Here is a 27,445-nt window from a genome sequence, read left to right as displayed (position 1 = left end):
CCGCTCATGTCGCGGCACCCGGGATGCGATTGCTGCCCGGGGGTTCTTGGATTGATAGACATCGCATCTAGAGGTACCTTGAGATTGCAGGTTCACAACAGTCTCATAACGAAACCTGCATTAAAACTAAAGAATTCAACGCAGCACACAGGCTTGAGACATCAATATGGAAACGCAGATGTTCCACGCAAGCTACCTTACTCTCATTCAGTGGAATTATCTGTGTCTACTTAGCTAATTACTGATATGTATTACTCGCCTATTGCATGCACCCACATAGTATGTAGGCGTACGTTTCCAACTGCGAACAACTTATTTTAGTGGAAAAGTGGGGAGAAGCTTTGTTTGCCTGGTTTCTGTGGCACTCACGCACCAGCAGTAATAATGGCATGTAAGAAATTCCGATTTCATCTAGACATCGAAAGCTTCACTCTAAAAAGAAACATTTTTCTTTTTCTCATGATAGGCCATCCACCTATCACGAGTCGCGTAAAATTAAACTGGTACCAGCGAAAATACAATCGTATAAAATTACGTCTTTGAAAAGAAAGAATAAAGAAGAATTCTCCCAGAAAAATAACATGATAGCACGCAAAATGTGTGGACAGCGCATTCTATTAATGGGGTGACTTTCAAAATGATTTGTTTCAATATTGCCAAACCGTACATTCATTATTTCACGGTATCATATAATACTTGATTAACGTCGTTCCCTTATATCTCTTGCGTGTGCTGGTACCAGGCGTAAAAATATGGGACTTGCGCAACCAAGGCTTCATTCAGAGCATGAACTCCTACAAAACGCAAATTTATGATTACTCATTATCCTCCGTCGCAGTATAAATTACAGCATGCGCCTCTGTAGTTGCGTGCATTATCTAACGACCTAGTGGTACTTCGTCCAACCACTAAAGTGGCCTGGTGGGTTTTATCACTACTATTTCAGCGGGCATCCACACATATTTAGACAGGGCTAATTTTATGAGCACTGCCATTGGTTTGCCCATGGCAGAGTTTTCTTATCTGGCCAAAAGAAAAGCCTTGCAAGCCAATGAGCGTGTGTTGCAAACTTGGCCTAATAACGCGACCACATTACACTCTTCAAGACGCAGCTACAGCTTCTTAAAAAAGTTCGTCATCTGGTCCATAAATAGTTTTTTTTTAAGTCAGCGTAGCAACTGCTGGGCGCACAGTGCTGAAAATTACAATTGTTTATTTTAACCGTGGCAAGTACCACCCAGACAGTAGGCAGCTGGCTTTACAAACACTCGTTCAGGGAACAGTAAGGAAGAGCTATATGCATTAGGCATTGTTCTGAAACTGCCACCTGCTGCTTCTGAGTCTGTCGAAGCGAAACATTTTGTATGAAAGTCACTTTGCCGTTATCTTAAGAGTACAAGGCATGAAAGAAAGGAAACTGCTGACGGCCATACTTTTCAGCGCCTATTTAGCAACGTTCGAATGCAATTTGAAATTTTCCCCACTGAATTACGGTGTCAGAAAGGTAGTACACGCTTTTTTTACGGCAACCCAACCATGTACGTGAACCACAAGTATTTTCTTGCGCAGAGTTATTTGAGCTTTATTATTTATGTGTACGAACCGTGCGCCGTGGTTGACGTAGCTCCAATTAGTAGAGAAACACTGAAATAGATGTATATTTTGATAAACTAGGTGTCCTGTAGATTACAATGGCAATGTTATACTTTTGTACTTTTACCCATTCCCCATGCTTTGCAGTCAGGGTGATGTGAGCTCATTTGTGCACGGCCGTATACTAGCTAAAGTAAGTTATTATTGCACGCTCGTGTCCTGCATGAAGTGGAAGTACATACATGGCTGAAGAACTATTATATTCAGTACACACCAAGGTGAGATGGAGCTTGACACACTACCATACACAGCCTACTGAAGTTATTCGAATTCTATTCAAACGGAAATGACACTTGACGTACTAATCGTTCGACATCTATGGTGTTGTCGCTGCCAAATATATTCTTGTTAATGAGCCACCGCTGAAATGAAAAATCCTGGCCACCCATTTAATTTAAATGTGCCCCACTTATCATGTACGGCTTGAGTTGTGAGGTGTCAGCATCACTACCGTATCATCGAGTCATAAAGGCAGTGATTTCAAGAAGCATACAAAGAATATTTGTGAGCGCAAGACTCAAAAATTACACCACAGCTCGTTCGAACGAGGTAAATTAGCTGTCGTGTGCTGAAAGTGGTTTGCGAAAGTCCAAGAATGCGTACTAGATCAGAGGAGACAAACATTTATGCTATTTGTGGTAAAAAGAGCGTACAGACTTGTGAACAACATTTGCTTCTCTGTTTTATACGAATTAAATCCTACGATGACTTAGGAGAAGGTCATTGCCTTTAGTTTCTAGGAATCGGCTGCATGTGATTGTACTGCATGATGAACGATTATTGATAAATGCGGTGCTGCATTACTTTTTATTGTATTTACTGGGTCTGCAATATTTACCTGTATCATTCTTTTGCAATTTCACTAATGCCTGAATTCGCAAATGGTGATTTTTTTCACCTATACAACGTCACAGCAAACGTTTCACGGACTCGTTATCGACATTTATGGCACCTCGTCATGTTCATATGTTGACGATGTTCAGATAGCACCTTCAATTCACGGAGAACTTGATCCAATCAAACATTTTAAGTTATGCAAGCCTGCATTGGTTTTTGATCAGCGCGCAAAAAATAGACAATGCACATGCTGAAAGGATGAGAAAGGACAAGGTCCTCGACTTTTTTATGTGTACTCTATGTATTTTTTGTGCTAACCAGGTTTACAATAGAATGCTAACTAGTCCGATCCCAAACAGTATATTCCCACAGTTACTTTTAGTCAAAGCTCTGTATATTAAAATCACATGGTACCTTAACCACAGATGAACAAACATTCATGCTGTTTTTCTAATTCGCATAAGGCATTACAATCTGTTCTTCGTAGAACGTGCACCCCTAAAGTCGCACTCCAATTTATCATTAGTCATTTATAGCGCGAAGTTTAAGTGACTCGTTTTGGTAAAAAACCACATATCATTCTCCCAATAAGTTTGCCTAAATATGATATGCTTACTCTATGAGCGTTTTATTTTGTGCAAATTAACCCTCCCTACGAAGCGCAGACTACGGAATAAGCACATGTTTAGGCATAGATGTTTTTTTATGAATATGTGATACCAGCGTTGAAATTCTGAGTGCGACATATTGATAGAGCTAGGATGGCAATATTAATCATCATAATAATACTCCAGCGCTTACGCTTGCATTAAAAACATCACCGCTAGTCCCGTATTAAAACCGCTTCTGCGTGTGATAATAATGTATAGTACTAAGGAAGTCATGAAACAATTAATTGCAATTTAATTCATGTTGATGTTTATTGTCCATAAATAAATTACATCTTTCTTGTTGTATATTGATTCCTAATGAAATATTTACCCTTTTGGGCTTTTTTTACAGTTTTTAAAGACTCCTGTTCCCATATGGACATTCAACACAACGAAAGGAAAAGTCGGGAAGACTCGATGTGACGTTGACGTTCTGCTAACTATAAGCAAAACTCATATAATTTATCATCACTTGTGTTACGAAAATTTGGAAAAGTATATTCATATGTACTATTGTTATATGGTTATTATGATATTATTACGTCACTTCTGTTAACTTTTTTCTGTTCTCATTACAGGAAGAACGTCAGAATGTTAGGAACATTTGATCCACGTAATGAGAACCGAATATTTGTCCAAGCCAAAGGTATCCTAAGTTAGATACGCTCACCCGCTAACGCAAACAATGAATTGACTAGCACTCTAGTAGAACACGGATTGTATTTGCAACAAATATTCAGAGCAAAATGTTTACAAGTGAATTTTCTAGTAATGGAGGCGGAAATGTTGTAGGCCCGTGTGCTCAGATTTGGGTGCACGTTAAAGAACCCCAGGTGGTCAAAATTTCCGGAGCCCTTCACTATGGCGTCTCTCATAAAAATATGGTGGTTTTGGGACGTTAAACACCACAAATCAATAATCAATTCTCTAGTAGGCTTTCCCAAAATAACTAAGTTTGTTTGAATGACCTTCAGCAACTGTGGCGCTAGTGTAGCCAGCATAACGCCAAGCCACGTAATGCGCTTCGTAATTGGAGCCCAGCTAAGCTATCCCTGCTCAGTGCTGCATTACCACGTAACAGATAATATTAGCTGGGCTTTTACGCCCCGAAACCATGATATCATTGTGAGAAACACCGCGCTGAAGGGCTCCCAAAATTTCGATCATGTTTTTACGTGCATTTACGTAGCAAAGTACGTAGGCCTCTACACTTCCGCGTGCTTCTAAATACGACAGCCGTGGACGAGATAGCATTAGCGACGTTCGCGAGAGCAGCTGCACACCATATGCACAGCTCCACCATGGTGGACTACCACAGCACTAGGTTAGGGCGTCGCAAACCTTACGACGCTTCGTTTTTGTGAAGGAACGCGATGACGGAAAGAAACGAGGCCATTTGTTAACAAAAAGACAAACACTCACAATTACATAGCACAAGAGCATACAGCGGCAAGTATGAAACACGGAACACAAGGAGGGAAAAGAAACCTGGCATAACACACGGTGCAAGAAATTTAAAATGAAAGTTTCGCAGTGGGGGCAAAAATTTCACACCAAGTTCCCAAAGAGAACTCTGATTGGATGCGAGGCAGCAGCGTTGTGCACGTATGGCGCCATGAATTGAACGGCGCTGAGGCGGGTGCTGCGGTGAACAGAAGGCAGCAGAACAGAAGGCAGCAGAAAGGGGGGTGGTATTGGGGCATTCATTCACAAAAGTACAGACTGGCAAAGGGTCAAGCAGGAGTGCAAGGAAGAATTATGGCTCAAAGGGAAAGTGGCAGGTCAAATGACACTCCTTGGTTTCGTGTACTTGCGGACGGGAACAAAGGCCAGAGAGGAAAACCAGGCAATGGTAGAGTGTATATCACAGGGCATTCAGGAGTTAGGAAGAGAGTGCGAGATAATTATACTAGGAGACATGAACGCGCACATAGAAGATATAGATGGGCATACCGACCCGACAGGCGAAATGATCATGGATGTGTGTAAAAGGCTTGATTTGATCATTTGCAACAGTACCGAGAAGTGTGAAGGGCAAATAACATGGGAGGTAGGAAGGCTGCAGTCGACCATAGATTATGCACTGATGTCATATAGGATGTATGATAAGGTCAGGTGAATGCACATAGATCAAGGTGGCTCCAGAAGTCTGGGAAGTGATCACAAACGTATCAAGCTAAGTTTTGGAAGAGCAGTGAAAGTGGAAAGGAGACAAGATGAGCAACTACAGGAAAATTTTTATCCAGAAAGGCAAATTGAAATAGCCACTAAACAAACTGTGAAAGTAATCACGGAGGATAATAAAACAGTGTGAACATACACGAATCTAATTAGACTAATTGAGCTAGAGCTTGCTAAGACACGTGACAAGTCACCCCGGAAAATAAGGCACAAACCCAAAAGTTGGTGGGATGAGGAAGTTAAGAGAGCCATAGCAAAACGTCAGGAAGCCTCTAGGGAACGCAGACATGCTAAAAGGCGGAGTCAACCGACAGATGATGTTGAGAGAAAATGGGAAACCTTTCTAAGTTGTAGAAGGGATGCATTCCTTCTGATCAATGAAAACATTAGAAGAAAGGGAGCTCAGTGGCTGGCAGAAGTACATAAACAAGATAGAAAGGCAGCTGTGAAATTTTGGAACCATCTAATCTCCCTAAATAATGATACGAGCCTAGAGCAGAGGTTCATAATTTCAGCCCAAGGTGCTAGGCTCGAAGAGGATGGAGCTACTGAATATATAAAAACAAGGGTGACAGAAAAATTTCAACAAAGAAGTGCTTTACGCACCGCAATAGACAAGGGTAAATCAAGTGGTACAATGGCTCCATTTTCACAACGAGAGTGGGAAAGGACTGAGAAAAGGGTTCCTAGTAGTACATCAACAGGCCCAGATGGCATTCCAATTATGCTGATAAAGGCATTAGGTCTGAAGTCTAAGCAGGCTTTAAGAGAGGCAGTGAGCAAACTAGTAATTGATGGTGAAATTCCCGATGAATGGAAAGTTAGCAGGATGAGCATGATCTATAAAGGAAAGGGGGACAAAGCTGACATAAACAACTACCGTCCTATAACAGTGACATCAGTGGTCTACAGGCTGGCGATGCGGATTATAAAGGAAAAACTGCAGGCGTGAATAGAGGATGAGGGAGTGCTGGGGGAACTGCAGAATGGGTTTCGGAAACACAGGGAGTAGGAAGACAATCTGTTCTCAATGACGCAGTGTATCGAAATAGCTGAAAAGGAACACAGGCCCCTGTGGCTAGCATTTTTGGATATCAAGGGAGCGTACGATAGCGTGGTTCAAGAGGAAGTGTTGGGAATACTGGAGACACTAGGCATAGAACATGTAGGCACTAATCTTTTAAAGGATATCTATAAAGGTAATAAGGCAGTTATAAAGTGGGAAAAACCGGTATCAAGGACTGCAGGGGTAAAACGGTGGCTTACACAGGGGTGTCTCCTGTCACTTTTATTATTCATGGTGAACCTACAAGGAGTAGAGGCCAAATTAGATGGAAGTGGAGTGGGCTTCAAGCTCTCTTTAGTCAAACAAGGAAAACGCATTGATCAGCACTACCAGCATTAATGTACGCAGATGATGTAGTGCTAATGGCCGACAACAAGGAAGATTTGCCGAGATTGATGGACATCTGCGATAATGAGGGAGAAAGGTTAGATTTTATATTCAGTACGCAAAAATCAGCAGTCATGATTTTCAATGATAACGAAGGTAGGGAGCTTAGAATACAGGAGGTCGTGCTAGAAATAACAGATAAATACAAATATCTGGGCGTATGGATAAGCAATCGGACCGAGTACCTAAGGGAACATAAAATATACGTGATGACTAAAGGTAACAGGAATGCAGCTGTGATGAAAAATAGGGCACTGTGGAATTACAATAGGTATGATGTTGTGAGAGGAATATGGAAAGGGGTCGTGGTTCTTGGGCTGGCGTTCGGCAATGCGGTCTTGTGCATGAGATCAGAAGTTCAATCAAGATTAGAAATTAAGCAACGTGGAATAGGTAGGCTTGCTCTAAGAGCTCACGGGAATACACCAAATCAGGGAGTACAAGGCGATATGGGATAGACATCATTTGAGGGCAGGGAAGCTAGCAGCAAGATAAAATTTGAGAAGCGATTGAGAGAAATGCGGGAGGAGCGTTGGGCTAGAAAGGTATTCAGCTACTTGTACATGAAGAATGTTGATACAAAATGGAGGAAGCGAACCAGGAAATTGACTGGTAAATACTTAGAAAACAGCAGGTAGCTAAACCAAAAAGACCTATCGGTTAAGAAGAAAGTGAACGAAACGAAGACTGACATGTGGAGAATTGGCAGGATTAAGAAGTCCGCACTAGAGATCTATCAAACTTTTAAGCTGGAAATTGCCAAGGAAAGGATCTATGATAATACTCGGGGTAGTTCTCTACTGTTTGAGGCCAGGATGGGAGTGTTGCGAACCAAGATATATCAGGCCAAATACGAAGAGGTAGACGCAGTATGCAGTGCGTGTGGAGAGGAAGAAGAAACTGCCGAACACTTGATAATGTTCTGTAAAGGGCTTCACTCTATCGTTCAGAGTGATGGCGCAGAGTTTTTCAAAGCACTGGGGTTTACGGACAGCGAGGGCAAAATAGACTTTAAGCGGGTAGACTTAACTTGAAGGAGGTTATCTGATTGGTGGCTAAAGTCAAGGCACGAGTAAAAATTAAACCATTCACTGTAAAATACGAATCCTCAACTTCAATATTTAAAGAAAAAAAAAGATAAATCTAATGGTTAGTTCACTAAGTATTACGGCTAGGTGGCGTTAGCCGCCGCCCAATCTAAAGAGTACAGCCACATCTATTCATCCTTCCATCCATCCATGGTGAACGCTGGAAGACTTCTTTAAAGCGATGGCTGGCCTAGGTCTGGCGATAGCTGGCGCAAAAGGATTATTGCGCTTGAACCGACGAGTTGGTGGTGTAACGAGCGGCGGTCGCGGTAGTGGAGCGAGCTGCGGTACCGGCAGGTGTTATGGCCGAATGGACAAGGTGGCAACTGCGGACGCTGTGGCGAGCACGTGGCAGGCGAGGGAAAGAGGGAAGTCAGTGCGCACTGAGAGGGGAGCGTGTTGTCAACTCGCAGGGGCAGCGTGCCCTACTTGGCACTGCTCCAATACCTATGGCGAGGGGAGTGCAGTAGCGGTGCGTTCATACGGACACACGGAGGGACAGCGTTGCTCAGGCTAGTCCAAAAGCTGCTTCGCATCTAAAAGTCACAAACGCTGTAGAATGAAGGCTAAATGCAGACAGTGATGGCATATGGTGTGTCGGCCCAGCAGCACTAACAACAGCATATATGACTGCGGATGCTAGACCCGGTGGAGGGCAATGACCGGAGACTCTTTCGGCATTCGCCAGACGAAGCACGATATGTATCGTGGAGATGCAGGTAGGCTTGGAGAGCGTGTTTTTGCAACAATGTGGAAATGCCACCCATCGGAAAGAATCTTGATGTAGTGTCAGATAGGAGCCTGCAGCGAGCATCGGCTAGATACGCGGCTGGCTGCTACTACCGCACCCAGGATACCATCTTTTTCCGGCCCCACCTGCCCTGCTACTTCCGTTTTTTGTATCTCTAGCACCATGATGGGTACTCATCAGTTGAGCGTCTCCCTTGCGCCATGTACAGCGTACCCTCTTCGTATCTTGAATTTGCTGTCACCAATCAGATCACGCACGGCATCACAGCATGTAAATCTCCAAAACACGCTCACATGCTTCTGTTAATTCATCGGAGCAAAAACCTTGGATGCGTCACCAAACACGAATGTGCACCATTGGTGTTCCACGGCGTCGGTGAAAAGGCATGCGAGAAATTGTCAACCCATGATGACGTCACAATTTAGCTTCGCAATGATATCACAGTTCTCTGAAGTTTTTGAAATCATCATGATGCCACGTGGCATAGTGACGTCACCCTACGGTACCTTAGCTCAGCTGAAGATAGCGCAACAACGGAAGCGATTTAAAATCAGGTGGGGGACTTCTGATCTTGGAGGCAGTGAACAATCACATTAGGCACCGAAAACTTTCACAGGCTGGCCTGGGACGATCAATACAACGGCGGAGAAAAAAAAAGATGATGGCTGTCAACTTGTCGTTGCCTTAAGTGAATGAATTGAAAACCCCGCGAATTTTTTTTTGCATACCCTGCAGCCGTTGCAGCGATATATACCTGATTAGGTGAAATCAAGCGCAATAAATGCCATCTAGTCGGCGAACAAGAACCAGTCGATGTGCTGTAAGGTACGCGTTGTCCCTGCCCTTCTTTTTTTACGGATCAGGGGCAGTAGTTGGAGAGGTGGGATTATCAGGTTAATATAATTACTATAACAGAAATACAATAATAATAATAATAATAATATTATTATTACTATTATTATTATTATTATTATTAATAATAGTTGCTGAGGTTAAACGTTCTAGTTCTACGATATCATTATTAGGGACACAGTAGTAGAGAGCTCTGCAAATTTCGATCAGCTGCGGTTTTTCAACGTGTGCCTAAACCTAAATATAGGGGTCTCAAGGACTTTCGCCTCCATCTGAAGTCGCGGAGAAACGAGCCCATGACAGGAGCGCAGTGACAAAACGAACTATGTCATGTTTCGGGTCTCAGGCGCGTGCACGCAGCTCCATGAACATGTGTTTAGATCCGCGCACAACTGCATTCTCGCAACTAAACTTTGACCAGTGGGTATTTTTACCATGAGATTCTGGGTAAGCCCGAACCTTTCTTACAGCATTTGAGGGTACGCTTTACAAATATGAGCTACACACATGTTTCGCTTGTGAGAACTATTTTTACGAAATTTAAATTTAAGCCAGCTTTTTTTTTCAGGGGTAAGAGCGCCACACTTACAAATAAACTAAGCGTACACAAACTATAGGTAAAGCAAAGTAAATAACACTGTCATCGTTGAGAAGCAGATCTGCTCAATTATGATGAAATTCCACATGGGGCTTTAGTCTTAAGTCGCAATATCACGTGTTTTCACGTAAAGCCTACGAGTATAAGCCACTCTTCATTCCAGGCTCTGTGTACAATGTCACAGACGAAATGCTGTATTTGAATTGGAGATGGAAGTGTGCGGTCTTCAAAGTCACAACCCCGTGCTATGGTGAGTTTCACTGCTTGGTAGCAGTTAAAATTAAGATTGATCTCAGTATCGCAGTATGCCAGAAATACGTTCCATGAGCACTGTTCCTCATAAGTGGTTTCTCTCGGTGCTACAACGTACAGATAAATAAACCTTCCTGGCAAAATGTTGATGCTATTCTCCACGCAAGGTGGTGTTAAACGTGCAAGCAAATCACAAAGCTGAAGTCACACAGAAAGTGTAGCACATGTGCTGTATTCAAGAAGTTTTGTTTCAACGCCTACCTTGAAAGAAAAAAGAAAACTTGAGGTCATACGTACGTTTACTATTACCACTTCGTTTACACAGTGATTCTGCCATATACTACGGGTGCCTGTGGGTGATGAACAGAGACAGGACTCCCTTAAGACCACACCACATTTAATGAAGATAGGCGTGGTTCTCTAATAGTAGTATAAAAATGTACAAGGAGATGCAACTAACCACAAACTGAAACAAAAGTTACCAACGAACCCGACTACTAACGCAACCGCCCTAAACAGCGTCAGGGAACTGCACCTTCACGATTCGCTCCGACTTCACTTCACCCAGCTGATACGCAGCTTGTCAATGTCTGGAATTGATTGATATGTGGGGTTTAACGTCCCAAAACCACTATATGATTATGAGAGACGCCGTAGTGGAGGGCTCCGGAAATTTAGACCACCTGGGGTTCTTTAACGTGCACCCAAATCTGAGCACACGGGCCTACAACATTTCCGCCTCCATCGGAAATGCAGCCGCCGCAGCCGGGATTCGAACCCGCGCCCTGCGGGTCAGCAGCCGAGTACCTTAGCCACTAGACCACCGCGGCGGGGCAAGCAAATTGCGCCACGGAGACAGTCCGCAATGTCTGGAATCGATCACGCAGCATCACTGTCGGGTTTCTAGACGCTCTCGACGAATGTCACCATCCCTGTCGATGCCGACGTGGTCGCTCATTGTCGTCGTCGCCTGACGTCGGCGACGTGGCGGAGGCTTCCTAGGTTGGGCCCAGTGGCCCAACTTAGGTTTGCGCCCAGAAGGTTGACGCTTGCTGTGAGTGGTTGCTGCATCCCGAGCAGCCTCCCTCGAAGCAAGTCGAAGTCTTCATCTACTTCTCGGGACGCCCGCGTCACAGATTGCCGAGTAGATGTCCAGCGACTCCCGTCACTAGTGCGTTTGATGGCGATGTGACCTTCTCCTTACAAGCCTATGTCGACAATGTCAGCGCATCGCTGCTCGCGCGCAGTCACAACTCAGGTCACGGGCATCGGGCCTGGTGGTACGGTGCGTGTGCTCGCGCCTTTTCCAATCTTGACTGTTGCTCGTCATTTTTTTTGTAAGGGCTCCTGCTTGTGACAGATTCACATCACGTTAATCCAAATAAGCACATGGGACCTACTATAACAACGTCCCTGTGGGAGCCAATCCTGATGAAAAGTGATTCTGTTTCAGAGATAAGTAATTTTTCTGAATCCTGTGCAAATATAGCGTTGCAATTGATCCAGTGCTGCATTTTGAAAGGTTTACTAGAAGAGTTCACAGAGCAATGTGCGTGCGCGTGACTCGTGGTTGCATAAAGTAACTCGACCATGGAATAGTTTTACTTGTGGTATATCTCTCACAATATTTAGGCAAGTGCGAAAGATCAGCTCTAGAAGTTTCTGAGGCAAGTTCATACGTTGCCGTTTCCGTTTGTGAACGCAAATGGTGAACGGAAAAGTGTGAACTTAAACTGAGTAAAACAAACGTTCTGATACTAACAATATTGTTGGGGCTGCTCCAACAATTTTTCGCCTGTTCGTAGCCGGTTTCTGAACACCTCAATTGTATATTGTGGTTAAAGCCTACGTAAAGCACTAAGGTAGATATCACTTCATATGTCTTTCATTTCAAATATACCGTCTTCAAGCGAAAAAAAGACACAATAAAGTAGTGTCATAAGTAGAACGAAACACTACGAAGCTCAGAGAAGTAGTAAAATTGGCCACTTTATATTTGTGTTTTGACTTACAAGATGACGTCCATCAATATGTGGCAACTTGCCCTGAAAAACAAATTGTGGGACGAAGACACGAGAGCAACGTAACTAGGACAGAAACGAAACTTATAGAATGGGATAGTGTTAGCTTTTCTGAGCTGGACGGATGACACAGACTTGACCTAATGAATGTAAGTGTTGTGGCCCATTTTTGATGAGAAAGTTCCTCTTTCAGATCACGGTACAGACAGTATTATCTTATTTTCATTCCCACAGTTTTGAAAATAAAACTAATTAAGCACGCTTTACGCTATCACGAAATTCGGTTTTTGTTCGGTTCCTGCATCTCACTCTTTCTGAAAAAAAAAATCACATATGAACTCCGTTAGTTTTTGAACTCCCTGATGTACGTCAGAGTTATGACCAGTTTAACAGTGTTTGTTCTAAAATATTGTCTTAGGCATTATGAAAACAAACTCAAAAGACTTTTACAAGAAAGTCTCTGGTTAATTCTATCACTTGCTGCTTGCCTTTTGCAGGCATGTGCTCTTGGTATGAGGTGAGAGTATGGAACCTGTCTACTGCATTGAACAATGCACATGTCTGCATTAGAAAATTCAAGAAATTAGAGCCCTACGGAAGAGGTGTTTATGACGAAGACTGCCAAAATTTAGCTCATAGGAGTGCACAACTGCCATTACTGGTTTCGTCTCCCAAACAAGAGCGGAAATTATTGTAAAAAAGATTATGCGTAATATTTGGATTCATTATTGAAGTCAATAACAGTTCTGTATAAAGATTTGGTATACTGTGAGCTAGGTTTAGTAGGTTTTGTTTGTGCTACAATTAAAGTATAAACTCAAATTGAAACACAAGCGTGGTTTAGCAATTATGCCAATGCACCATCCAGTGTACAGCCAAGAACAGCGTGTGACATTTTATGCTGTGGCCTTTTCATCAGAAACAAGGTACCTTGGGTATTGAGTTCCGCTAAAAACTTATAAAAAGACCTAGAGATCTGGATAAATCGAAGTGGCTTGGCATGCTTTGCAATGTATCAGTGAATCATTGTGCTTACTGAATAAACGTATTGGCTAGCACGAGTTCATGTCCTTCGTTTTTTTCTTTTCATCTGGACAACCATCCTAGTACGACAACGAATTAGTTAATAAACTCCATTCTGGCGCATCGGGGCTGTGGCATTGCTTGATTGTAATTCGTCGCTTGGTCAGCATAGTAACCTTTGATATCACTTAAAACAGCGCTAGTGCACTCTGCACGCCGGCTGCACCCATCTTGAATATATTCATTAAAATTGCACGATAGCTTGCGAAATTGCATGCAAGTTGTGCGACTTGCGAGGTGTGTGACAGAAATTGTCACAACCTTGCCACATTGACAGCTACATGAGGTAAATTAAAAAGTATTTTAGCGCGTTTTGCTCATAGTTACGTTGAGGGTCACACAATTTACAGTGATTCATTCCCGCTTTGATAAAAGGTCCACACGTGCGAGTAACGAGACCCAGGCAATTAAAGAATATTTGCAACATATCGGTTTGATAAAAAAAGCACCCCGTAGCAATAGCTTCCTTTTGTATATGAGAAATGAGCTGTTATATTACATATCATGCACTCCGGAACAGAATAAAATACTGAACAACAATAGTTGTCCGAATAAAATTAGTAGGCTGTATACTCTGCAGAAATCACGGTGGTGTCTTCTTTCCTTTTGCCTTTCAGTCCTATTTGCAAAAATAAAAAAGGCATACTCTCTTTAGAAAATTGAGACCTCATTCATGTCATTTGCTTTCATAAACATGTCTCAGGAAATGTTAAAAAAAAACGCACTGTACCGACTTCTCTTTTTTCCAGCCTGCGAAGTATACTGAGAATCACGATCCTCGGGGAATAAAAAGAACAAAAATAAATCTGTACTCTGCTGTCTGGAGCGAACAGAACATTTGCCATCCAGTGATATAAACAGAATACAGCGTGTTTCTAACGTATAGCGGGAATGGCATAATACTTTTTACGCTAGCCGCTTGTGTAGTAGTACTGGCAACATAGGGCACGTTACTTCCTTATTAAAATGACTGAAGTTACACTTAAATGACTGAACGCTATACTACCCACGTTTTCAAAAAAAAAATAAGTAATGAGTTTTAAATGTCCCGTACAGGTTTAATTTGATCCTATTGAAAGCACAAATACCTTTCCCCTAAAACTCGTGAGCTCATTCCAAGGAGCGTGTGTCCCATTAACTTTCCTATAAACGTGAATGCCTTGACGTTGCATTTCAGCTATGAAGGTTGATGTAATGCCATGAAGCCGCAAAGAAAATAATGGAGGACTTCCGTGAGCCATTGTATGCTAATTGGCATATTGCCAAGCAATAGCTTAAATGCAGTGGTTGTCAGGAAAGGAAATCTGTGCATATCCGTGAAGCGAATGGTGATGAGTGGGTGAAGCCGTTGGATCGTTCAGTGTTAAGACAAAATACTCGCGACATTGATCACTCGCGCTTGCAAATAAGTGCCAAAATTGTTTACAATGATATACAAATTTGATTGGTCTGTTGACATGTTGTGTTGAGTTGTGACTTCTGTTTCGCCTTCAATATTACTGCTTTTTAGTATGGCATCTAGCCTGAAGTTGGTAAAGACGAGGTGGGTGCACGTTCCCCTGGTGGTTGTTGGTTGTTTCCGGTCCAACGAAACGCATCGTAAAGCATATCGAGACGTCATACAATGCACAAGCCAGTCATTGTCCGAGATCATTAACGTCATCAGCGTCAATGTTATGGCGTATAGCGAATACTTTGCATGGGCTGTGCCGCGATGACAGAAAGAGAAGGCCTGGTCTGGAACTTGCTTGTTCTTCATCATCATCAGCGTCATCGTCATGAGTCCTGGTGTATAGCGCGTGCTACCTTGCATGTGCTATGGCGTAATGTCAGAAAGAGAATGTGTGGTCTGTGACGCGCTTGTTCTTCTTCAGCCTTATTGTCATTGAGGGAGAATGGCGGGTATGGCTAGGCCCTGCAGCTTTGCACCTGAAAGAGCACCCACCTATATACATTCAGATAGCTTGGACATAATGTGGTACTAAGAACTGACCGGCACTGTCGCCAACGGCGTTTGAACGACTACGCCGAATAGAAGCATCGTCGATGTGCGTCTGTTTCCAGTCCACCACGTCTAGGAGGTGATTAGGGCCGTAAATTGAGTGCATGGCAGATTCTCATATCTGCAGCAAGCGAACGACAAGGCAGCGTATTTATGCTTGAAGATGTACCAACTAGCCCCCATTGCCGCCTTACTACAAGGCAGCGTATGTTGTTACTGGTAAGGTGAATTCGAACAAACGCCTGGCCATGGTTGTGTCTTGGCAGCGTTTTGTTGCATTACGCTATCGTACCCTTTTCACTTGGAGCCGTTGGCAAGAAACAGCCGATAATGGAAGACCGTGATAGTCACACACTGGACCCCTGCAATCAATATTATATCAGAAGTATCAGATAAACGATGGCAATTATAGAAGCGCTGTGGTTGATTTCCGTCCACCCTGACCATCAAAAGCGCACTGGTGCCTTGACGTCTTCTATTGCTCATTGTGGAAGTCTCTCAGTTTAATTAATGTGTGGGGTTTAACGTCCAAAAACATGATATCATTATGAGAGACGCGTTCGTGGAGGGATCCGGAAATTTCGACTACCTGGGGTTTTTTTAAAGTGCACCCGGAAGTCTCTTAGCAAAGTGTGCACTGCTTTTGCAAGTATTTTGCACCGACAGAATGATTAGCCATATGTTATTTAAAGTTGAAGAGAGTAGAGACGGAAAAGAGAAACACTTTATGGAGTGCCCATATACCCGCCCTGATCATTTGAAACATGGTTCAAGCACCTACTTGCCAAGGATGTTCATTTGTTCACCGTACTGTAATCCCATGACCAGCGTGACGCCTACATGAACTATGACGACGATGGTAGAGAGGCAGTTTTGCTGGAAATGCGGGGGTGGACATGGTTGAACTCGAGGCTCACAATATGACAATACGTACATGAATTGTAATACACAGTAAACAGCCATTCCACGAGACCGCCAAAGTAGTCTAATTGAAACAAATTCCAAACTAATTAAAGTATTGACAAACAATAAATAATTGCCTATCATAACAGTACAATTCCCTCTTATTTATGAATACGCCAGTGTTACACTTATTCTGCATGAGGGCAGCCTAAACTCTGCCATTATTGTTTTCCTGCGACTAATTTTGCAGCACAAAATTACCCACGTATAATTCGCCTGAGACAAATTATGCACCTCCTACTATTTACTACAGCCACCAGCACCATGACTGCAAGGCGGTACTTTTTTTTCAGCGGTACACAAAATAAATTTTGCGCCGCCATTCAGGTCGTAAACAACGCAACTTTGGATAGCAATCACTTCTTTTCGAATCCCTGTATGAAATGAGGTGTCACACGCGGGGGCAAAATAAAGCGGGCATTGAGCGTTCTGGCTGTTCTTTACCGGGCTACAGTGTACTAGAAACTCTAACCAGGCTGTTCGCAATGATGACCTTGTCGATGCAGGCTGCGCCACCTCGCGAGGGTCATTCGCAAAAGCCTGTTTAACGCGAGAGCGTTAAAGAGCTCGAGTCGCAGAAAACCCACCGCCGGCGTCGGCCTCGTCGGTTGTGAGCGAAAAATCGTCTGTGCGTCTGTGACAAAAAAATCAAGTTACCGAGATAGCCACGGGAGGCCGCTACTTGTCCACGCGTGTGCGCGCGATCACACTGAACAAGTCGCGCATTAAAAGAAAAAAGTGCTCAAGGTCACGAGGCACGGTAGTTTTTTTGCCCTGTCACCCCTCCCTGCTTAGCTTTCAGCACTTTTGTCGGGACGAGAGAAGAGATAGTGCAATTGCAGCATGCGACAAACTTTTGTAACTCCACTCGCACTGGACGGATTCTTAAAATTTTTGCAACGTTGAATTTGTGAGGCATTAAGCATTTCTAGTGAATTCACCCTTGGTTACCTAAAAAAGTGTTTTATAGCTCCTTTAACGCATTTTGTTCGACAGGTGTCACGAAGAAAGCGAGCCCATTCGGCGATAATAGCGCGTGCTGGTCCAATCTACTCTGTGCGTGTTTGTGTGCGTGCGTGTGTATGTAACAAAACATATTATGGAGTATGCACCTAGCGGTTGAAGGGTACACTGGGGGCCGAGTTTCGCTATCGTGTTCAACTCTTAAAGGCGAAGCCTAAGGGTCCACCAATTTTTTTTTCTTTCACCCCACAATTGCGGCGCTTCCCGCTCACCTTTTTTCCAGTAAGTACTAATTACTCGAGAGCTTTTTTTTTCGTGGAGCAATGTATTTCGTGGCTTGGTCTTGAAAACACGTCTGAATTATACGTTCTACCGAAAGAAGGAGAATCGACTTTTATAAAAGCATTTAAATTTGCTCCTATATTTTTGCCGGCTACAATGATAAGAACTGTAGCAGGTGCATTCATAAGAACTCAAGCGAACCACAATCAAATAACCTATATTGCATACCACAGTATTCTTTCGCCCACCATCTGTAGCACATGATAAATTTCGTGAGCGCTAAAAATAAAGACAAAGAACGAGTCACACATCGAAAAAAAATGCAGAAATATAAGTTGGTAGCCTTGTTGACCACTTCTAGTCTATTGTTTTTTCCGCCTTTCTGCTTAGGTGTTAATTTACAACACGCCCGGTGTTCAGTACTCTTCTCGATAACGGCACTGTCTGTTTTACTGTTCGTGTGTCTATGCAATAACGCTTGTTGACAGTATGGAAAGATGACGGAAACAAAGTTCATAACATTGTTTCTCTTCAGCACTCATTTCGTCATGATGAATTGTGACTGGAACATTCTGTCAATGACACACGGCATCAGAAAGGTAGCGATTTTTGGTTTTATGAATTGGAGTACCTTAATATAGAACCATGCAGCGCAAGTGACGTTAGTTTAGGAAAATCTCTGTGTTTGAGTAGAGATTTCGTAAAATTTGTATTCGCTACACTATTTTCTTCTTTGGGTAGTATGGTTGCGAATACCAAATACTAAATATCAAGCCATTTTCCTGAGTGATCGATGTGGTGATGACAACATTCTCTTCAAGTGACGTTTTTATCGCTTTCAGCGGAGCAGCTACACACAGCTTTTTTTTTTCTTTACCTACGAGGTACTTCTCGATCTTGCTCATTTGACGTAATGACGACAACCACGAAATTATGCTTTCCATATCAGCACAGGGGCAAATTAAGCCGCTCTTTCTCTTCGCGTAAGCTGCACACAATCTTTATGTTAAGTTTAGAATCATTAGTGGTACTGAATTGAAATCACAAAACCGCAATTTCTAGATATTCTTAGTGAATGTTAACGCGATAGCGTTAAAGAACTCCTTTCGCAGAAATTCCGGCGTCGGCGTTGGTGTAGGCGTAGGTTTCGTTGGTTGTGAGCGAAAAATCATCATCTCATGCGTGAGCGAATAATTGAGAACGATGCAAATTAAATAATGGTTGATAAAAAATCCGGGGTCACAGGGGGAGACCTAACCAGGGTTATTTGGGTCCGAGTGGGGATGGAACTTGGGTCAGTCGCGTAGCAAGCAGATGTTCTTTCAGACGTTCATGCGTCTGCTTATGAATACAATGAAAACAACATCTTCTGGTTGAAAAATGCGGTGGAAGTAGCATTCATGCTTTACAAACCCACGCATCCTGGATATATGCTCCGCATTGCAACATGAAATATTGCACTAAAGAGGGCGTGGTACAAGTGTTCGATTACAGCGGGCGTCAGCACACGTGATTATCATAATGGCTCCGTGGTTTAAAGCCGGTCGTCCACAACAAACGGCACACGTTACGGCACCTATTCCCTTAATTCCCCGTAGTAGGTGCAGAGCATGTTCAAAAACGTTTCATGCATTAAGGGTTTGAAGTAGGCACAAGAAAAAGAATATCGCTGTTGCGTTGCACTCCTAAGGACGAAGCTTTTTTGTCCCCTAATTTTTCAGATTTTTTGATATGCTTGAATATCCCGAAAATGTGAATAACCAGCAATTTTCGTTCGATTTCTTTTTCTTGCTTTGTGTAAGAACGTGTATTTTGTAAACGGATCAGGACGTACGTAGTGCTACACGTACAATGCACGCAGTTGTGCTCGCAAAATATGATGCCCACCCGATCATTACAGTTGCAACAGGAACCCTAAGAAAAAGAAATGTGACCATACAAGTTAAACACATGTGTTTCCACTCCACAATGCAATTACCACATTTTAGAGAAATGATATGAAAATCATGTATGCTCTAAGTATTATAAGACTGATAGTGCTCTAAGTGAAGCACATACTTTTCTTTTCAGTTTTTAAAAACTCCGCTACCCATATGGACAACCAACACAACCGAAGACAAAGTGGGAAAGCCACAATGTGAAGTGGACCTGCTGATGACTATTAGCAAATCTCATATAACGTACCTTCACTTGTGGTACGAAAAGTGGATGAAGTACGGTGATGTACAGAAATGTGGCTACTGCACTAAGTCATAGTCTCATTTAACGATTTTCTTAATTGCTTTGCAGAAAAAAAGTCAGAATAACGGGAAGGTTTGACGAGAACAAAAAGACCCGCATGTTCATTTATGTAAAAGGTAAATCAAATACGTTATTCCGTTTCTCACGAACCCTGGCAAAACATCAAGCTTACAACATCTTCATTCATCTGCTAAGCACATTCCACACGCAGGAAATTATGTTTGTGAGGCGCGATAGGCGTGCACACATGGTGCAATATGGGGGGGAGGGGGGGGCACAAAGCCGGCTCCATACATTGACCTACACGAAAATGCTGGAGGGGTTGCAAAGTCAGTTCCATGGATTGGCATTAAAGGGAGGGCGAGCACTGCGCCGAAGCTTCGCCCCATTTTTTGAATAGGAACGCTGCGTTTACTTTCATACTTCAATAAAAGCGACGTATTTCAATGGAGCTATCACTTGCCACTTGGTCAAACTAATTTTCACTGGCAGAAACAATGGAGCTTTAAAAAAATGCTGGTAAACAAATTTCTTTTTGAATGATGAATGGGCCTTTAAACACTTTTTCAAGTAACTATGGAATAAATTCACTAAAAAAGCTTATGGCCTCATGAACTCCACGCCGCCAAAATTTTTATAACCCGATCAATGCGAGTGGAGTTACAAAGATTCATGGCATGCGCAATCGCATTCTCGCTTCTCTCGTCCAGATGAAAGAGCTGGAAGCTAAGCAGGGAGGGACGGCAGTGTGCGCCTCGTGATTTTGAGCTCTTTTTCTCCTTTTTTTCTTGAATAGCCCGGTTTTTTAGTGTGATTGCACGCGCACGCGTGGACAAGTCGCAACCTCCTGCAGTGATCTCTGTAACGACCGAGCGCGCGATGTTCAAATCAGCCGATGGTTGATAGATGGGCTTTCTACGAGTGATTTTTTAGCGTCTTCCGTCATTATTTCGAGAGAAGAGAAAGCCTTTTTTAGGCGACTTTCGTAATTTGTTGTGAATTCCAGGCCACGTGCAGCGCTGCAATATTTGGTTGGCGTGTTTTAGGGAGCCTCTATTACCGATCGGCAACGTTTTCTGACCATGCTCAAGAAATATTTCAAGGCCCCTTTAAGCTGGAACTATACTACACTTAAGAATTGGCACTATTGCAGCGTGTCCACGAACGCTGTTGGTATGAGATGGCTAGTTTTGGCAGCGGTGGATATCTCTGCGGGTTTATTATAGTCTTTGTTGGGGACTTTCGATGAAAATATTGCGATAGTATTTCTTGGGGACCTTCAATGCACACAAGGGTACTGGCGCATGAACCCTTGTGTGCTTTCCTCCACACACACACAGAAAAAAGTTATAGCCTTATACTTTTACTTGCAGAACTGAACTACAACATTTCAGAAGAAATTGTCTATTTGAACTGGATCCAAAAATGTGCTGTTTTTATGATCACTGCACCTTATCCCGGTGAGTTTGCTAATCAGACGTTTAGATTTACTCTCACTTAATTTTCAAATATGCTAGAATAATTTACATTCAAATTAAGATTTTTGTAGCATATTGCTCAAAAACTGAACCTTGCTGAATCCTACGGCGAGTACTTCAGAAAGAAATGATCTCTTTTACACACCAAGAGAACGTTCTACCTTAATTAATAAAGCAATAAGTTAGGGACATAGAAATATGTTTATTACTTCATGTTTCGAAACATGTCATGCTGAACATCCACGAAATTTAATAATGAACGTACCACGTACAGCCGCACAATCTCAACGCACATTTTATACATTCCGTTTGTAAGAAGTCTGCTCTTAGAAAGCTGCAAAAAAAAACAAAGTAGAGCATAATATAGTGCCAGTGAATAGTAGTAAACTTCTGTTGTACGTAAATGTGAGCTGTAAGCATCAAACAACTTGTAAAATATATTTTGATTATTTCAGCACCGTATGATGCCAGTCGATATTGTCTTTATGGCCTAGTATACATGGCACCTGCCACTACAGCTTCATCTTCTAGCAGTAACTCTACATTTCCTCATGCACCACCGTCGCTGTTGAGGGAATGATGCATACGGCGTCATTCTGGCTCTCAGCCGAAAATTCACGTGATAGATTTTCCGGACTAGGTGTTCCTGAGGGTGCAGTATACTCTTTATACTTATATGTGACATCACACATGCTACCAGTTGAATCCAACGTCTTACCGGGCACCCTCATGTTTCATACGATTCCTTCTTCACTGAGTGAAACGCACCAAACCTACGACGTACCAAACTATATGAACTTGGCACTTCACTACAACTCCAGCTTCCATATGGTTTACATCGACATGAAGCCTCGCTTTTCTATGACTTTTGGCCAAGAGTTGCTTTCACGTAAGCATATATCTCGTTTATCACAATGACAGATATTGCGACGTGCGATATTGGCGGCACCGACAACAATATTGAACACCTGCTGTGCCCCTGTCCTTTATTTGCATGGAATAGAAAGTAGTTGCCAGCGTATTGCGGCTAATAGATGGTCGGGCATTTTCTGTACCGGTGCTATTACATCACCGTTCACATCTCTGGATAGCCAAAACGCAAGTAAAGCCCACTTGTGTTTTTGTGAGGACTACGAGTTTGTGTGAACGCCAGTGACTTGCGGTGGAGTTCCACACGCTGCAGTGAACTTGGTGCCCACCCTCCCTTTTTATTTTCGTTCTCAACCTTCCTCTCTGTTTCTCACTTTTCCAGTTTGCTTGTCTAATCCTATAGTGTAGAGTAGCCAACTGGAAATATTGCTGGTTAAACTACCAGCTTTCTCCCTTTCTGTTTACTTCCTTCCTCCCCTCTTAACATCTGTCTCCTACAAATTCTCTATTGGTAGTTGTTTGCATGTTCTCGGCCTTCAAATTGTGCCAACCTGTAAGGTTGAAAACCAAGCTAGCACTCTTACTCAGCTCATCTGGATTGGTTCAAAATATTGCTTTACGAAGTGCATCTCTTAACGAAATATCAACTACAGTTTCCTGAGACTCCCAGCGAACCGCTGAAAATCATACATTAAGTGCCCTTGCCATTGAATTTCTTAACAATATTTTCCACTTCTGGTTTGCCAGGTGTACCGTACATCGACAAAATAGCACTGTGAAAAATTTCTAAGCAGAGTTCGTTTGATGAAGCTGACGCTTCCCCTTACGGACTTGTCTTCTTCAAGGCTGAAATTTCAAGTTGCATTAGCAGCCGTGGCGTAGACAACCCGCTTGTCGAAAGTTTTTGTCCGGCACGAAAACTCTTGTCACAAATTTATGACCGCAAGCTAAAATTTCATTTACTCCTGCCACTTTTCTTGAAACAGAGCACTAGTAGCTTATATAAGGCGTAGGCCGGTCTATATTTCAGCGTCTCTGCGACGAGAAAATCGAACACAGCATCATCAATACCAATGTGCGCCCTCCCGCTGAAGTGAAAGGAAGTATATGCACCTAGTTCCATGCATTTTTCGGCAATGAGCAACCCACTGTGGCTCATGTGGCTTAAAGCTTTCCGACGCTCACTGTTGGAAAATTTCCTGTGAACAGCAGATATGCGCTTAGGGCATTCCTTGTCTTCAGTTATTATCGGCAAGAGCACACTATACAGCGCCCTGGAATTGTATTTCGTAGTGTTGATTGTAAGAGTGAATTTTGTGCAGTATTTATCGCATTTTGACAACACGCATAGTAATACTTAACCCGTTTCGTAGCCTCTTCCGCACTTTCAGTTCAAAATCTCAACTTCGCATGCCTTGAAGGCACCTTCAACTATTTTCCTCAAACTGCGTAGCAACCTGTACATCAATCTGTGCAGCCCGAAATTTCCTTCCTCTCTGATTCGCTTCTTGACGAATGGCCTGGTATATAACCTATAATTTTCATATGCTTTTTACTGCATGAACATGACAAAGAGTGGACCTTTTCGTTAAACTTATCGATTTGGGTCGTTCTACGCTAACTGCCCAACATTGGCGCTCGAGTATCTGCAATTATTTTACGTGAAAAATTTCAAGCTATCCGCCTAAAGCCAAAAGTGTTCCCCCAAAACATTTTTTAGCGAAAAGAATTTGCTAAGCTCAAAACCAAGCTTGTTAAACAGGGTATCGAAAAATCTGTTCTTGCCAAATTAGGTGAACACTAACTTTTGCCTTTCCAACAATCGTAGGCGTTTTACCTAAATCAAATTTTACGAGCTTTTATTGTTTCGTGAATTTTATATGGCCTCGAATATGAAGAATATAACCAATATAGAAGATTTTTCATAGCACGGCAATATTTAGTGAAATGGGATTGTTGCCATTAGCGTATTGCCAGAATGTTTTACTCTGGACCAAAAAGAATTTCAGGTGTATGAAGTCTGTTTCAATTGATGATTGATATGTGCGGTTTAACGTGCCAAAACCACCATATGTATATGAGAGACGCCGCAGTGGAGAGCTCCAGAAATTTCGACCACCTGGGGTTCTTTAACGTGCACCCAAATCTGAGCACACGGGCCTAAAGCTTTTTCGCCTCCATCGGAATTGCAGCCGCCGTAGCCGGGACTATATGCCGCAACCTGCGGGTCAGCAGCCGGGTATCTTGGTAACTAGAACACCCTAGTGGGGCAATGAAGTCTATTTTATTTTTAGATTTGCCAGTAAGATTTCGCCACGTCTACTTACGGTTAACCCGACTTTTGAAGAAGGTATTCAAGATCCCGAAAATATTACGTTCTGCGAACGTCACTAATAATTCCTCTCTGGCATTTCTAGAGACGATGTCATATTCCCAAGCTGCATGGTCTGTGGCCTGTTTCTTGTCTAGTTTGGTATTAAAGTAGTCCATCAGATTATTGCACTGTGACTTTATTAATGGCTGACCCTACCTCTTAATAGAAGCGCTCAACCGAATGATCATCATGGCTTGATGTAGGTGCGTAGGCCTGTACCACCTTTATCTTGCACCTTTTGTTAAACATAATAATCATACTTGCCACCCTCTCATTCATGCGATAGTATTCTATTCCTCTTTGTGGCCAGCAATATTCTTGGGTATAAGAATCCCCGCCCTAGTTCTTTTCGGTCAATTATTCTATTGTAGCATTGGACGTGTCTGTTCATCATGTATAAGCCCCACAGGTCCTCCTAAACTCACTGAGCTTAATCTATCCCATTGAACACCCACTGATTCCTCGAATGGGTCAGCTGGACTAGACTCACTAGGTGGCGTTCTATAGCGTTGACCAGAGCCAAGCTCAGATTCCAATGGTGGCCTGTCCGGAAACAGAGCATCTTAGCCCCCTCCGCTGGTTTGCAGGTCCCACCACTGCTTTGGGCAGTCTTCGCAGCCGCTGGGCACCAAACGGCAAGGATTAATTGCGGTAGTCATGAGAGGTAGTGGCCAAGTACTGCACCAGGGCGGCCCATCCTGCTCTGGTGAGGAAGTGCATTACTGACTGGTGGTCGCCAGTGAGGCTTCCCCAAGACCTCTTTTTCTTTCTTCAAATGGTTCCTTTATCACGCGTTTTAAGTAAATATGCAATTATGAATAGTCCGGCACCTGCATTCAAACCACTTTTGCCATTTCATGCTACAATGCTGCGCTATCTATAGGTAGGGGTTCTGTTGCACTTTCTTAGCAGTGTAAGAACACTACCTGACCGCCTATCAGCTTTCAACTTCAACTGACTTGTAGCTCAAGTGGACTTCTTTCTTACCTCTTTTAAAGTCTATTTTTTTCTTTAAAAATACCCACATGCAGTTTTGAACTTTTCACCTTACAATCCTAGGCCCGCTTAGCGCACTGGATGACCCTTCTTTTCACACGTTCATCCTCTCCTAACTTCTGCCTGTCTCACAGAAATTTGACATTATTAGCTTCAACATCGGAGTATTGCTGATTTCGAAGAGTAGCACTGCTACTTTGGCGTTTCTGGTCGCGGGTGGTTGGAGTGCATAAAAATTAAACCCGGAACTTTTCTACTGCTAGAGAATAAATGGGCGCTGCCTTTAAGTTTGTCTTCTATTTTGTTGGCATTTTGGAGTAGTAATTAAAACTCTGGTAAACATAGAAGTAGAAATATAGAAAAAGAAATATAGAAATAAAATATATAGAGAGAGAGGTAGACAGCGCCCCCCGTCGTCAGTCAGATACACATACCAGTGATTACATCTATGGTTAGCCTAATAACGTTAAATGGTGAATGAAAAGGTGAGGAGGGAAACATTTCTAGTTCTAGAAAGCGATGAAAGGTAAGAAACTTGGTACGAAGTTAAGACGTGTCTGCATCACTCCCCACAAAGCGTGAGCTTGAATTGCTAGACCCCGACGACTCGGTACCATAGTCATACGCAACGATAAGTCCACGCGACACAGAACATTAGAGAACACCAAATTGTCAACATTTCCAGACTTTTATTACGGTGTCTCTCACAACAATAGCATGGTTTTGGTACTTACAACCACACATCATCGTGTTATGTTGTGTATATTGAAAGTGGCAACTGTTCTCAGGACCTTTTTCAGTTATGCTTCTCTTCTCCGTGTGATTTTGTTTTTGTCATGTTTAAAAAGGTAACAATACCTAATACAGTATCAAGGTTTTGCAACACAGAGGCGTTCATCATTGCCCTGGCTTTCAGATAGCACATTTTTCTCTTTTTTACAGGGCGGTGGATCTCGTTCGATGTTCGTGTTTGGAACTCTTCTATCGAATCCCATTGTTACACTGACTGTATTAGAAAATTCAAAAAACTGCCACAGAAGGGACGCGGAATCTACAATGATTACTGCCAGAATGTAGTCCATGAAAGTGCAAAACTACCAATACTGATTATGAAAAATCAAGAAAAGTAAATTCAACAGCTCTAAAACGTAACGCACAAAAATACTCACTGCGAACACAGAAAGATCGTTTCGTATTATTTGTTGCGTAACCATCATCATTCATTGCTTCGTTCCGTTGAAGTAACAACATTCACTTATTAAACTCAATCAAGTGAACAAAAATTCTTCATGAAATTGAATACTCAACTTACATCGCATGAGCAGCCAATCTCTTCTATTTCTTGGCATTTTATTTCACTGGCGCGCAAGCGGCACCAAAAAAAAAAACAAAGTGGGCACCGATAGAACAAAGTGGGCGCCTTTTTTCGGATAAGTGAAAATACACTGTACTCCTTCTCTGAGAGTTCATCCTCTGGAATTTTTCATCAAAGTTTGGGTCGCGTGCCATGAGCCTCTTTCCGACCAATCTCCTGCATCGACGTGGCTGGTGTGCGTGTCCTCGGGTGACTTTATCCTCCTTGTGCACCGTCGCCGGGCCTCCGAGTCCGGCACATGCCTCATGCCTCTCTGTTAGTCATCACACTAAATAACGTCAATGAATTCAGAGAAGTTTTGCTAACCTTTTCGAGACCCAACTTAGAGGTTTTTCGAAAAAAGAGTACAAAAACCGAAGCACTACAAGCGTTTCATCGATGAAATTTTCCTCATATGACACCATATAAAGGCTGAACGTGTCTTTCATCGCATACTTTAATGACGCTCATCTATCAATCTCTTTCACGCCAGCCCACTCACA

General features: G+C 42.8%; 2 protein-coding genes across 2 annotated transcripts; both read left to right on the top strand.

The window, feature by feature from the left end:
* The first annotated feature begins 1,392 nt into the window (after nt 1-1,392).
* Nucleotides 1,393-13,240, top strand: LOC142792544 (uncharacterized). The gene is made up of 5 exons (XM_075885648.1): nt 1,393-1,504; nt 3,493-3,635; nt 3,719-3,786; nt 10,227-10,313; nt 12,834-13,240. The coding sequence occupies exons 1-5, from the start codon at nt 1,403-1,405 to the stop codon at nt 13,031-13,033; spliced, it is 600 nt and encodes a 199-aa protein (XP_075741763.1). The 5' UTR covers nt 1,393-1,402; the 3' UTR covers nt 13,034-13,240.
* Nucleotides 13,241-18,049: 4,809 nt separating this feature from the next.
* On the top strand, nt 18,050-26,871 carry LOC119168438 (uncharacterized). The gene is made up of 5 exons (XM_075885647.1): nt 18,050-18,228; nt 19,700-19,842; nt 19,919-19,986; nt 21,244-21,330; nt 26,531-26,871. The coding sequence occupies exons 1-5, from the start codon at nt 18,127-18,129 to the stop codon at nt 26,716-26,718; spliced, it is 588 nt and encodes a 195-aa protein (XP_075741762.1). The 5' UTR covers nt 18,050-18,126; the 3' UTR covers nt 26,719-26,871.
* The last annotated feature ends 574 nt before the right edge of the window (nt 26,872-27,445 follow it).

This window comes from Rhipicephalus microplus, unplaced genomic scaffold (genome assembly GCF_043290135.1).
Source record: "Rhipicephalus microplus isolate Deutch F79 unplaced genomic scaffold, USDA_Rmic scaffold_226, whole genome shotgun sequence".
In the NCBI taxonomy this organism is placed as follows: domain Eukaryota; kingdom Metazoa; phylum Arthropoda; class Arachnida; order Ixodida; family Ixodidae; genus Rhipicephalus; species Rhipicephalus microplus.
Note: the sequence above shows the minus strand (reverse complement) of the source record. Positions and strands in the feature narration are given on the sequence as shown.